At 49.6% G+C, this 14,595-nt stretch overlaps 1 protein-coding gene across 1 annotated transcript in view; it reads left to right on the top strand.

The window, feature by feature from the left end:
* The window catches only part of EPHB3 (EPH receptor B3), a 106,433-nt gene that overhangs the window by 45,869 nt on the left and 45,969 nt on the right, over positions 1–14,595 (top strand). Inside the window, exon 3 of the mRNA XM_077348255.1 lies at positions 2,503–3,175. Within this exon, the coding sequence (XP_077204370.1) occupies positions 2,503–3,175 (673 nt within the window). The remainder of the gene's footprint in view (positions 1–2,502; positions 3,176–14,595) is intronic.

Raw genomic sequence — 14,595 nt, 5'->3', positions numbered from 1 at the left:
GGCCCAGCAGCTGCAGAACATGCTGGCAAGGGGTTGGGAACCCCTTCCCTGTGAGTCCCATCCCAGCCCCCATGCCATAAGGAGGGAATCAGTAAGGAGGGAATCAGTAACAGAGGAGGGAATTTCCCCCCACGAATATTGTAGGTTCCCACTTGGTTTATTATTCTTTTCATTGCAAGCTACCTTATTTATTTATTTATTTATTTATTTATTTATTTATTTATTTATTTATTTATTTATTTATTTATTTATTTATTTATTTATTTATTTATTTATTTATTTATGTGCCGCCCTCCCCGAACGCTCATAGAGGAAGGCTTGACTTCCTACATGGTAGAAAGGCAGAGAAGAGATGTTTTAAGTAAATAATGTTTAAAAAGAGATTGTGAAAGGTACGTTTGAATGCACCTAGAAATGTAAGATTTCTGCAAATCCTGAAGCTGTGGCAAAAAAAAGTGGGAGGATCAGTGAGTGGAACAGAATTTCTTTTTTTGGGGGGGGGGGAGTCGAAATACCAGCAGCACTTTTTTCTTCCCGAACCAAGATATTATTTTACTGCTTAAAGAAATAAAAATCATCCTTGAGAACGTGCATGTAAATTTGTACTATTTGGCTTCTATTTTGAAAGGCATGGCTGAGTTCCCTAGAAGCAAAAGTGCACCCCTACCTAGTGCTCAGGAGGGGCAGGCAGGGCATTCTGTAATCTCTGGAACCAGTGGCAGGAGGAGCTCTGCTCTGGTTGGGCCTTGCCTGGAGTCCTGTGTTCAGTTTGGGGCACCCCAGTTGAAGAGGGATGTGGACAAGCTGGAGCGTGTCCAGAGGAGGGCAACAAAGATGGGGAGGGGTTTGGAGACCAAGCCGTATGAGAAAAGGTTGGGGGAGCTTGTTTAGCCTGGAGAGGAGACGATTGGGAGGGTATCTGATAGCCATCTTCAAGTATTTAAAAGGGTGCCATGTAGATGATGGAACAGAATTGTTCTCTCTTGCCCCAGAGGGACAGACCAGAACAAATGGGATGAAACTATTTCAAAAGAAATTCTGTCTAAACATCCGGAAGAAGTTCCTGACAGTTAGCGTGGTTTCTCAGTGGAACAGGCTTCCTCGGGAGGTGGTGGGTTCTCCATCTTTGGAAATTTTTAAAGAGAGGTTGGAGAGCCATCTGACAGAAAAGCTGATTCTGTGAAGGTTCAAGGGGGTGGCAGGTTAGACTGGATGAGCGATAGGGATGTGAGTGTCCTGCATCGTGCAGGGGGTTGGACTAGATGACCCAGGAGGTCCCTTCCCACTCTAATAGAGGAGAGAGAGCATTGACACTCTGCCCTTTCCCTGTGGCAAGCAAAGCGAGCCCAAGACGAATTGTGCAAAACAGGGAAAACCAATTGCCGAATAAATTATGCAAAGGAAGAGGAATTATGCAAATCGGTTCTCTGTGCATAACTGATTTCCCAGTCTCAGAATTTAGCTTTATCTGGTGCAAAATTTGGATTACCTCGTGGCAGGATTTGAAGAGCTGAATAGACCCACGCCTATGTCTAGGGAGCACCTTGCATCTTTGGCTCCTTGATTTCAGACGAGGAGCCACTTGTCTTTGGAAGAATCCCAGTGCTGTTTGAACTAGGGGTGCCAGCCTCTAAGTGGGACCTGGGATACCATGGAATTAGAGATCATCTGTAGACAACAGATATCAGTTCCCTGGAGAAAAGGGTTGCTAGGAAATTGTTAACCCACTGAGGTTCTGGTCGGCCCCGGGTCCCATCCCCAAATCTCTAGGAGTTCCCCAACCAGGATAATAGAATCATAGAGTTGGAAGGGCCCATACAGGCCATCTAGTCCAACCCCCTGCTCAACACCGGATCAGCCCTAACCATCCTAAAGGATCTGGCAACCATCCCTCTGTCCTTCACCCCAACTATTTTTGTGTCTCCCACTATATGTTCTTCAGAAGGAGAGTTTTAATGCTTGTTAGGTTAAATGCCATACTCTCTCAAATAAAGAATGATTATCAGAAGAGGCTGTGCCTATTGGCTGCTGGGAAATTGACACACTGTGCCTGTTCAAAGAGGCTGTGCTTATTGGCTCCTGGGAAATTGACACACTGTGCCTAATTCAGAGAGGCTGTGCCTGTTGGCTGTTGGGGAATTGACACGCTGTGCCTAATCCAGAGAGGCTGTGCCTGTTGGCTGTTGGGGAATTGACACACTGTGCCTATTCAGAGATGCTGTGCCTGTTGGCTATTGGCTGTTGGGGAATTGACACGCTGTGCTTATTCAGAGATTCTGTGCCTGTTGGCTAATGGCTGTTGGCGAATTGACACACTGTGCCTATTCAGAGATGCTGTGCCTGTTGGCTATTGGCTGTTGGGGAATTGACATGCTGTGCCTATTCAGAGATGCTGTGCCTGTTGGCTAATGGCTGTTGGGGAATTGACACGCTGTGCTTATTCAGAGATGCTGTGCCAATGCGCTGCTGGGAAATTGACACCCCGGTTTTCTTTTTGTGCAGTGGGAAGAGGTCAGTGGCTACGACGAGGCCATGAACCCCATCCGGACCTACCAGGTGTGCAACGTGCGGGAGAGCAGCCAGAACAACTGGCTGCGCACCCAGTTCATCCAGCGCCACGACGTCCAGCGCGTTTACGTGGAGCTGAAGTTCACCGTACGAGACTGCAACAGCATCCCCAACATCCCAGGCTCCTGCAAAGAGACTTTCAACCTCTTCTATTACGAGTCGGATACGGACTCAGCCTCCGCCTCCAGCCCTTTCTGGATGGAAAACCCGTACATCAAAGTGGATACAATTGCCCCCGACGAGAGCTTCTCTAAGTTGGAATCCGGCCGGATGAACACCAAGGTGCGCAGCTTCGGACCCCTGTCCAGGAATGGCTTCTACCTGGCCTTCCAGGACCTGGGGGCGTGCATGTCGCTCATCTCGGTCCGTGCCTTCTACAAGAAGTGCTCCAGCACCATCGCTGGCTTTGCTGTTTTCCCCGAGACCCTGACCGGGGCGGAACCCACCTCCCTTGTGATTGCCCCAGGGACCTGCATCCCCAATGCGGTGGAAGTATCCGTACCCCTAAAGCTCTACTGCAATGGCGACGGGGAATGGATGGTACCGGTGGGAGCGTGCACGTGCGCGGCGGGTTATGAGCCGACCGCAAAGGACACACAGTGCCAAGGTAAGCAGCTGTCTGGGGAGGGGGCCCCAACTAGGTGGCAGAGCATTTGCTTGGCATGCACAACATTCCCGGTTCGATCCCCACCATCTCCTGAGACCCTGGAGAGCCTCTGCCTGTCTGAGTACACCATACTGGCCTTGATGGACCAAGTAAAAGGCAGTTTCATGTGTGATATTTATGACCACCGAAGGCTCACCAAGGGATAGAGCTGTGGCTAATTTGAGCAGGCCTAAAAGAGCATCTCTCCCACTCTACATGGCGCCAACACTGTGTGCAAAGGTAGTTTTGGAGTATCAGTGGAGCTGGTCCTTGTGGAGAGTGACCACAGTGGTAGGGTGCAGGATCAGTGTGTGCAGGATCGCTGCTTTGATCCTCAGCATCTCCAGTTAAAAGTTTTCAAGCAGCAGATCTTGGATCAAAACTTTGATTGCCCCATAGGCCTGGGGAAAGCCTCTCTCTTCCTGTGGCTAAGGTAGATTACGCAGATTGTGAGTGGGTGGGCAGGAGGGCTTGTGTCCACGCTTGGCTCTTGTGGCCCTTCCTTGCACAGCCCGGGAAATACTGGTTGCCACTTGGGTCAGATTGACCAGAGATTCTGGTTTGCTTGGAGGGGGGAGGCATCATCTGAGCATGGAATTGGGGTCCCTGTGGGTAGACAGGTAGGTGTGTGAGGTTCCTGCGTTGTGCAGAGGGCTGGACTAGATGATGCTGGGGGGTCCCGTCCACCTCTGTGATTCTAGAGGTCTGACTTGGTGCAGGTTTGCTTCATATTAATCCCTTCCTGTATTGGTTCCAGGGGTAGGGCATTAAAATACCCCCTAAAATGTTGTTGTGAGTGGCTGGATCATCTTTTATTTATGTGTTTTATTTATGTTATATGAGACAAATGAAGCAAAGCATCCGCATCGAGATGGCAGGTTAAGTGAGGCTTATCGCAAACTGCAGTGCCTAATAATTTATCAGGAAATTATCAGTTGTAAAATTATCAGTGATCGGTCCTCCGACTTTCTGACTCATTCGGTGCAGTTCGGCCCTGTTGCCTTTTTTTGTTTTGTTTTAAGGCGGTGGGTCCTTTTCAGAAACATTTTGTGGGTTGGGAAGTTGTTAGACTCGGGGAGTTGTTAACATTCGGGAGTCCCTGCTGCAGGAAGGGGAGGCAGCGGCAAGAATAGACAGCTGCAGGAGGGGACTGGGTAAGCCCAGGGAGCGAGGTCCATCAGTGGCTGCAGAGGAATAGAGGGAACACCGCCTGGTTTTCCTAAAAATACTTGGCGGGCCCTGGAAAAGGTGTCAGCGGGCATCATGATGCTCACGGCCACCAGGTTGTGGACTCCTTTAGGGTGCTTAGGGCTGATCCTGCGTTGAGCAGCGGGTTGGACTAGATGGCCTGTATGGCCCCTTCCCACTCTATGATTCTATGATTCTATGGCCTGTATGGCCCCTTCCAACTCTATGATTCTATGGCCTATATGGCCCCTTCCAACTCTATGATTCTATGGCCTATATGGCCCCTTCCAACTCTATGATTCTCCTGCTCTAACATGAAAGGAAAGGCACTCTGCGCATGCTTGTCAGCCGGTGTCAGTCTTGAATATTGTGGGGGAGTACCACAGACGTGGCTGTTTTTCAAAGGGATCTGCAGCCGTCGCTGGCTTCGTAAGATCAAAAGCCGCGCCTCGAACTGTGCTTTGCCCCAGATTCAGCTTGAGGTGCCTTCTCTCCCTTGATCTTTTTTTTGTTCCTGTGCGGAAATGATACCCGCTCGCTCCGACCTCCCTTCGAGGTGGACCTTCTGGCCTCTGAGTTTTGAAATTCAAAATAAAAGAAACCCTGTGTTTTCTTGCCTCTGCGCTTGAGCGCCTGGACACGTCTCAGCCTCCCCGGCTGCTTGCCCAGCTCTCATCTAGCTCTAATTTTCTTTTGTGATTGAATGTGGAAAGTGTGGTTGGAAGTCCAGCAAGGCCGCTGGAGGTCCCTTTCCGAAGCGGTTTCTGTGTCATCCTTCTCGCCCCCTTCCCCTTCTTCCTCCCCTCCGGTCACGGGACGCTGGTTCCCGCACCTGGCCGTTCTCTCCCGAAGTGGAAATCCAATTCTCTTGGAATCAAAAGAGGCCTCTGGCCAAGGCCGAAGTGGAGGAGAAGCAATCCGGGGAACGGCTCAGAGGGGGAGGCTGGAGCAGCAAGCTGCCTGCCCCACAGCTGCCCTCCGTCCGGCGAACCTGTTATTTTTATATATGTGTTTAATATCAATCTGGCACCTACACCGCGGCGCTTGCCTGTGCTGGCCAGCCGGCTCTGCTTAAAGCTGCCTGCAGCAGGAATGCAAAGGGGAACTTCAAAGCCTGGCGCGATTCCCGCCTCCCTCGAGAAGCCTTGAAAGATACAGTCTCGGCTTCCTTGGCGTCCTGTCTGGGCTCCCCACCCTCCCGGTTCTGCTTGACGTGCAAGCCGGCCCTCACAGCGGGATGCCACCAGCCCTAATGCAAGCCAGAGAGCTTCGGGGAGAGGTCGGCGTGATTATTGTCATCATCCGTTCCCCGCCTTACGCCATTCTCCTCTTCTCTGTTTCAGCCTCACAACAACCCTGCGGGGTAGGTTAAGCGGAGGGCCTAGGACCGGTCCAAGGTCACCTGGCGAGTGTCCGTGGCACGAGTGGGCATTCAAACCAGGGTCTTCCAGGCACTAGTTCGAGAGCCAGTTTGGTGTAGTGGTTAGGAGTGCGGACTTCTAATCTGGCATGCCGGGTTCGATTCTGCACTCCTCCACATGCAGCCAGCTGGGTGACCTTGGGCTCCCCACGGCACTGATAAAACTGTTCTGACCGAGCAGTGATATCAGGGCTCTCTCAGCCTCACCCACCCCACAGGGTGTCTGTTGTGGGGAGAGGAAAGGGAAGGCGACTGTAAGCCGCTTTGAGCCTCCTTCGGGTAGGGAAAAGCGGCATATAAGAACCAACTCTTCTTCTTCTTAACCACTACACCACAGTTGTTTGGGGAGGAGTGCTCCCTCTTTGCTCCCAGAAAACCACGCATTCACACAAGAGGTCGCACCCAGCAGCAGTCTTGCACTGGCCAGTTTTCAGATTCCGGCAGTTCTGTTCCGCTCAGGAGGTGAGCTTGCTCTGCTCAGTGTGTGTGTGGGAAGGGGGGGGGGGGAGGAATTAGAGGGAGTGTTACTTTGGCTGGGGAAGAGGTGCCTGGGCTCTGCCCCCTCTGATGCCCAGTCTACTTGCTCTGTTCCTCAGCGTCAGAGGAGGGGAGCAGGGGTCCTCCTTGTGCTCACGCAATCCATCCTCTCTCCAGTGCTCTTCGTGGGGTTACTCATGAAGACAACCTGGTGATTGGGGGTAGTTTAAACCAGTGGTCCCCAACCTTTTTATCACCGGGGACCGGTCAACGCTTGACTATTTTACTGAGGTCCGAGGGAGGGGGGGTAGTCTTTTGCCAAGGGAGGTCGCCACCGCTGCCTGAGCCCCTGCTCCACTTGCTTTCCCACCGGTGCCCCTGACTTCCCGCCGCTGCCAGCAGCATCTGCGCAGTGCCATGCTGAGGGGGTGCCCCAGCCATGGCAACCACTGGAGAGCACTAAAATTGAGCCAGTGGCAGAGTAGCAGGGCAGCCCCCAAGGCAGCAGCCGGGGAGGAGGAAAAGGAGGAGCCGCGGCCCGGTACCAACTGATCTATGGACTGGTACTGGTCCCCGGACCGGGGATTGGGGACCACTGGTTTAAAAGACATTGGCCTGCTGACCGCCAGCGGCGGCCTCTAGGAATGCGCCTTACCTGTTTTAAAATGGCTACATTAGCTGCCGGTTTCTTTCCAAGCAGTTCAAGGTGCTGGCCCTTTAATGCAATATAAGATACTAGCCCTTTAATACAATACGAGGTGCTGGCCCTTTAATGCAATTAAGTTTGAGCTCATTGGTGCCTTTAAAGCCAGCAAAGTTTAATTCTAGATTTACGTTTTCTTGTACGTCTGAAGAAGCATGCCTGCACATGAAAACTTATGCCTGGAATTAAACTTGGTTGGTCTTCAAGGTGCCCCTGGAATCAAACTTTAAATAAATTCTAAAAGTCCATTAAGTGCGGAAACCTTCCCGACCTCCTCATATATCTTTATGTGCACGTTGCAGTCCTCTGTTTGCCATTTTCTGATTGTAGCATCCCATCTGGCATCTCTCAGAGCTTAGTCTCGGAAACAAAGCCGATTCTATGTCTTATCGTAGGAAACAGAGGTAGGTCCATCTCGCCTAAGCCAAGCGAGCCTGTAGCTGTTTGGAGAAACTGAAAACAAGGTGATTCATGCCACAGGACTCCTGCAGTGCCCCCTGCTTGAACCTCCTCCAAAGAGAGGTCAACAACAGGGGCTTGTCTCCAAATATCGAGGTGTTTTCAGATCCGTCGGTAACTTGTTGTGACTCTTCGCCAAGCCTTTGGGGGCCCACGAGCTTGGAGTCCAAAGTAAATCCATCTCAAAGGCCTGCGTGGGCAGGGAGAGAGATGTAAGGATGCCTGCAGGGTACACAGCAAGCGACAAGGATTAGACAAGCATGGCACCAGCGACTGCCAAAGTTCAAGCCTGCGGAGTTAGCACGTTTTGACAGGGTGCTTCTAAGAACCTGAGCTCCATAGGGAGCGATTCCAACCAGGGCTGTGCCGCCTGTACACGATGGGCATTCGGGCAGCGTGGATTTGCATTTCTAGACAGCGTTGTCATTTTGATCTTGGGAGTTCCACCTTGTTGACAGTAAGGAAGTGGACAAAAGGCGGAGCCAAGCTTGGTGTAGTGGTTAGGAGTGGCAAGCCGGGTTTGATTCCCCGCTCCCCCACACGCAGCCAGCTGGGTGACCTTGGGCCAGTCGTAGTCCTGTTAGAGCTGTTCTGGGTTCTCTCAGCCTCACCTCCTTCACAGGGTGCCTGTTGTGGGGAGAGGAAAAGAGAGGGGATTGTAAGCCACTTTGGGACTCCTTTGGGTAGAGAAAAGTGGCATATAAGAACCAACTGTTCTTCTTTAGTAATCTCAGGGCTCTCTCAGCCTCACCCACCTCACAGGGTGCCTGTTGTGGGGAGAGGAAAAGAGAGGGGATTGTAAGACGCTTTGAGACTCCTTTGGGTAGAGAAAAGTGGCATATAAGAACCAACTCTTCTTCTTCTTCTTCAGTAATCTCAGGGCTCTCTCAGCCTCACCCACCTCACAGGGTGCCTGTTGTGGGGAGAGGAAAAGAGAGGGGATTGTAAGCCGCTTTGAGACTCCTTTGGGTAGAGAAAAGTGGCATATAAGAACCAACTCTTCTTCTTCTTCTTCAGTAATCTCAGGGCTCTCTCAGCCTCACCCACCTCACAGGGTGCCTGTTGTGGGGAGAGGAAAAGAGAGGGGATTGTAAGCCGCTTTGAGACTCCTTTGGGTAGAGAAAAGTGGCATATAAGAACCAACTCTTATTCAAGTGACGGAAGGGGATAGGGCATGTCAAAAGGGTGGGGGGAGATGAACACTGTATGCTGGTTTCATTCAATCAAAGAAACCATGCTTCCAGGTCTCTAATGATTTGCGAGCTTGCAGGTGGTGTTGGAGGAGGCAGGGCCGTGGTTCAGTGGAAGAACATCCGCCTGGCACCCAGAAGGACCCAGGTTCAATCCCCAGCATCTCCAGGTCAAAGGCTCAGGGAGTGAGTGACATGAAAGACCTCTGTTGGAGCCCTGGGAGAACTGTACTGACCTGAATGGGCCAAGGGTCTAATTCAGTACCTTCCTGTGTTGGTGTGGGTCAACCCAGACGCCTCTCTGTGCCTGTTCTCTTTTTCTGATGTTTCTGCTCACTCGAAGGGAGGGGAAAAAGAAGACTTTCCAATGGCATTCACCCCCCGAATCTGTTTCACTGGCAGTGTACATGGAAGGTCAACCCTCCATTACTTTGTCACACTATCTGTAAACCGCCCGTGGTGCCGCGGGCGCCGCGGACTAAATAAGACAGTAAGGGGTTCTGGGGCGGGATGTGTCCGGGATGAGGAAGGGTTCAGATTGGACCCTTCCTCATGACAGACAATCAGAGGGACCAATCGGCAGGCGCAAAGCGCCTGCCGATTGGTCCCTCTGATTCCCGCCGCCAGCAGCGCGCGGCTCGCAGTTGCTCCTTTGCCGCTGGCTTGAAGCCACGTCAGGCCAGGGGAAGGCTCCAGAGAGCCTCGGGTGGGGTGGGGTGGGGTGGGGGGGCGGCCAGGGGAAGGCTCCAGAGAGCCTCGGGTGGGGGGGGGGCGGCCGGCCTTCTCCTGGCTGCCGGAGCGGCTTCGCAAAGACTGCAGGTAGTCCCCCCCCCCAAACCCACACTCACTGCTAGCGCCCATTGCATTTAGAACTGCAATGGGCTTGATTACTAGTCGTAAATATTGCCTGTGCTCAAGACTGTTATTTTCTACTTCTCATGGTGGTCAATTCCAGATGATGATGATGATAATGATAATGATGATGATATTTATTCCCCGCCACTCCTGAAGCCGACTCATGGCGGGTTACAATAGTAGAAGAAGAAGAGTTGGTTCTTATATGCCGCTTTCCCCTACCTGAAGGAGGCTCAAAGCGGCTTACAGTCGCCTTCCCTTTCCTCTCCCCACAACAGACACCCTGTGAGGGAGGTGAGGCTGAGAGAGCCCTGAGATTACTGCTTGGTCAGAACAGCTTTATCAGTGCCTAGTGAGCCCAAGGTCACCCAGCTGGCTGCATGTGGGGGAGTGCAGAATCGAACCCGGCATGCCAGATTAGAAGCCCGCACTCCTAACCACGACACCAAACTGGCTCTCTAGTCCATCATAAAACCCAGATTAAACCCCCATTAAAACAGGACATCCATCAATAAATAAAAAACCACAGGTGGCGAAACCTAACCCGACTCTCCTACCAATATCTAATGACGTGGCTAGGAGGGGGCCATTGATGTTCCACAGCCCAGTGCTAGGAGACCATGACACTAGCACTCAAAGGGACACCCAAAGGGCACCCAACGTTTGGTGATACTTGAGCATTCTTGTTCTTCTAGGCCAGATTCTCTATCCATTATTTATATGTCGTTTCTCATACGGCAAAGTTACACACAGCAAGCAGATAATAGCATCAAATACGCAGCCTGGGAGGCACGGTGGTTAGGCAGAGAGATTGGGCGACCCCCCGAAATACTAATATCTAAGTTTTCTGTCCGTTGAATCGCAGCTGGGGATTCTTGAAGCCGAGACGATACAGAACTCTGACTTTATCAATCTATGGACGGAATAATTGAGTAGACGCTGTGATCCAGGGCAGGATGTTGTAATGCAGTGTTACCTGTGACAAACAGGATAAAAGCCAGTTGAGATGGCCATCCCCACCACCCTTTTGATCCTTAATGGTTTGCAAACGAACCTCACGTTTAACGCCCTGTTTTGCAGTCACCCATGTTGTCTGCCTCCGTTTCCTAGCTCATTGGTGTTCAATGGCTTGGGATGTATCCCCAGCCGTACATCACTCAATCGGGATTTATGGAACTCGTCTCAGTCTGCCATCTTGCCTTACTGTGCTTAGCCATTTTGTTGGGCAGAGGGAGAATGGATTTTGTAGCTGCTTTTAGCTGGGTTGAGCGCTCACTCGCTAAAATTTTGAAAGGTTAAAAAAAAAGACTTGGGCAAGGAGTTCTAGTTCTTCATCTAGGCAGGTTCTTGGCCAAGAGCCTGCAGAAATCTCCATTTGCTACTTCTGTACGTTGAGTTAAAACATATATATCTAGGTGAACATCCCTGCGTCTCTCTTCGTGCTTTTTGAGTTGGATGTCTTCCATGGGAAGGCTTCATGTCTGTAAATGGAAACAGATTTTGAAGAATTTACAGGGCCTTGAAGTTAGCCAGATTTCCTGTTCGGTCGTGAGGGGACTTTGAAAACATTCATAGACTTGTTTGGTTGAATTCGGAAGGGACCTGGGGTTTGCCTCTCCCTTCTATTCCACTCCCTGAAGAGGCCTGGGGCTCTGCCTCCAGGTCGAGCCGTGTCAAAAAAAGCCCCCCAAACCCCTGTAAAAAGTTTGCATGTAAAATTGTGATCCGCAGATCTTAGCCCCCTTAACTTCATTCATAGAAGAAGCACAGTACTAGTGCAGAATAGCACTGGCTTTGATACATCCTTCAAAACTCACTTGCCTTTCAAACAGATCTCACTTAACTCAGATTCCCACAGACAATTGCATTATTCATTTGCAGCTGACACCTTAAAAAAAAAAATTAAATGGTGGAAAAAAACAGTCTTGTCCTGTTGACATGACTTGGACTGTCTGCTGGCCTGAAGAGATTGATTGATTGATTGATTGATTGATTGATTATATTTGTATACCGCCCTCCCCGAAGGCTCAAGGTGGTTCACATAGAACAGAAACAATACAGATAACTTAGATTAACAATGATGAATGAAGTGAAACAACAAGCAACGTGGAACCGTAGAAAATTTAAACATTAAAGTAACTCCTACTGATATCTCAGTGGGTTGGGCGGAACTGCAGTGGGTGCCATAGGAGGGGACTCAGGGGGAGGGCCCTTGGGGAGTGATGGTACAGGTTGACCTCAACCAAATACCTGGTGGAAGAGATCCTTTTTGCAGGCTCTGTGGAACTGTTCCGTCAGGGCCCTGATGCTTTACTAGCCAGGCCAATGACCCTTCTTAAGTTGCTGGGTTCCTAAAGTTAGTCTCTGACGGATCCACACGAAGGGTCTGCGGGTTCAGTGAACACAGACTGCGAATTTCTTTGAAAACCAACAGCTCTTTTATTCAATCCAACACCAAACGCCGAACAAGAAACACAGGTGCAACACGAACTCATATACACTTTGAGTTGCCTGCCGAAGAACCTGATTGGCTCTTAACGGAAGCCATTCATTGATCCAGTATCAGAGTGAATAGTGAGGAACTGATTGGTTGAAATTCCAAGGCTTCGTTTGCATATCACTCTGAGGCATAGGGCTGCAGACATACTTAACACACAACGGTTGTGAGTTAGGAATAAAATACCCCAGGGGATGATACTGCGGACGAAAATTGGGATAGCCCAATTTTGAAAGATCTCAGAAGCTAAGCAGGTTCGGTACTTGGATGAGAGACCACTGAGGAAGACTCTGCAGAATAAGGCGGTAACCTCCACTTCTTCCTTGCCTTCGAAGCCCCTTGCTGGACTCACCATGCATCTTATGGCAACTTCAGAGCATTTTACACATACAATACTGCAGGGGAGCCCATTAGTGACTTCAGTTGCCACACGTGAGTGAGCTGCAAGTTAGAAATGTGCCCAGAAGCCAGCAGCTGTTACCCACATAAAAACTGCCAGCCATAGAATACTAGCAAACATCCCAGCTTCTGGAAGCTTGGTTCCACAGTTAACATATTGTTTGAGACGGTAAAAAACACAGCAAGCAAATCATGGATGATTATATGGAGGATGAAGTAGTCCATCCCTCGGTTTCCAGTTTTTCCTGAATTGTTTTCCTGCCCTTTTCAGGCCTGACTTGGGTCAGTTTCGTAAGCGCAAAGTCGAGTTGTCTCATGTGGACAGTCAAGGGACAATTGGGGCTTCCCACAGCAACTGCCCCTTTAAATGTTCGGGCCACCCTCCTCTTTCCAGCATAATTAACTACTTCCTGTTCTTTGGTGGTCCCCCCTGATCCGTCTCTACATTCATGAAACCATTCTAAAATTATAAGCTGCTATTCCCTTGGGGAGTGGTGGGAGGGGGTGTAAGGACTGTTTCGCCCTTTGTAATTTACAGAAATACGTGGCGTGGCTGCTGTTTTTCTTAATTGTGCCATCATGATAATAAGCAATAACATTAAAAAAAATTCTGATGAGTGTCACCGGCTGGCTACAAAGTCAAAACAAAGTGCTTAAGCTCCTGCCTCTCCCAAGAATCCAATTCTTTTAAAAAAAATGATAATTAACAATTGATTCACAAGTGCTGGGAGAGAACCAACCAGCTCCAGGAAACAGGAAGTGTTTAATTAGCCTGAAAACAAAGAGCTAAAGAGACATTGCCAGGAGAAATGTGATCTTGTGCTGTGCGTTTTATGGGCTTTTATGCAGACACCTTGGAGGCTAAATCCCAAGGCAGGGTTTTGTGAAACCCTCGGGTTGCTTGACAGCCCCGGAAGGGTTTCCTGAATGGCTGAGAGTTAATTAATTTTTAATATATTTTAAAAATTTGTTAAACATTTACGGGGTGATATGACCACGTGGACATATATGGTCATGCCATATCAGCCTGCCACCCCCAGTGGCTGATGATGGGTCTGGAGGGGATGGGAAGAGGCGGGGCCCTGGGTGGGCATGTCCACAGCTGTGATTCCCAACCATATTCTGCACAATCATGCCACTTCTGGTGTTTCTCGAAGCCTTAAGAATGTTGTAGGGGTTTCTCAACATTAAAAATTTGAGAAAGGCTGTCCCAAGGGAATGAGGTTAATCAGGGATTAATTATGTTCCCTGATTACAGTCTGATTGCATTCTCTGTGGCAGCCCTATGCCCTAGTTCACTTTGTAGCCAAACATGAAAAAGGTACAATTGAGCAGGGCAAAACATATTTATAGCACAGAACTATGTAGGATTCACAGACTCTGTGGTGGAGGTGGGAGTCCCCTGCTAGCAGGCCTTGTCCCTAACTGCTGAGGAGTTGATTGGTGAGAGGACTTACCAACAGAAAAAGGAAGGTCCAGACCACATAGCCAGAGTCATACAGGAAATGGCACACTCATGCCAGCAGTGTCCAGGCAATGATCTTTTATTTGAGCAAAAACTTTATGGTAGTGGCCAGTTTAACCAAAGAATTTTTGCCCAAATATCAGAGTGTCACAGCGACATTTCAGTCATGATGATGTCACTTCCTGTGTAATACCGACATCATGGCTGGGCATTTCTGTTTTACTTGGTAAGTCTCCCTGCTGGTTTCCAATTTTAGCTTTGGAAACTTTCAAACAAGGTCTAGGGAAAAGTGAGGATGAATAGGGACACAACTACACAGTAAGATTTCCTCTTAAGTTTATTTTAAGCAATTCTCTCCCTGCTGCAATCTCGCACCTGGATTGCTTTATCACAAAGGGGAACAGCATGGTGAAAGAGGGAAACCGTAACCACTGCCACCCTTGCTTTTCTCTTGGAGAAAAGCCAGTCCTAAGCTGTTTTTACTCCTAATAGGGAAAACTGACAGGTATCCATCTTTCTTCCCTTCTTGGGGTGGCTAAAAGCAACTTGGGACATGGTTGAAGTGTTAAGCATCTGACCTTTGTTCTCATCGAGGGACCATAAACACCCTTCCTTTAGTATCATTTCAAATATTTGCCTGACCTAAAAAGAGGTTAACATGGATGTTAGTCAGAGACAAGTCTGGACACGTAGCTTAGGGGTGTGAGAAAGAGCAGCTGACCCATTCA

The sequence above is a fragment of the Paroedura picta genome, chromosome 8 (assembly GCF_049243985.1).
Source record: "Paroedura picta isolate Pp20150507F chromosome 8, Ppicta_v3.0, whole genome shotgun sequence".
NCBI lineage: Eukaryota > Metazoa > Chordata > Lepidosauria > Squamata > Gekkonidae > Paroedura > Paroedura picta.
Note: the sequence above shows the minus strand (reverse complement) of the source record. Positions and strands in the feature narration are given on the sequence as shown.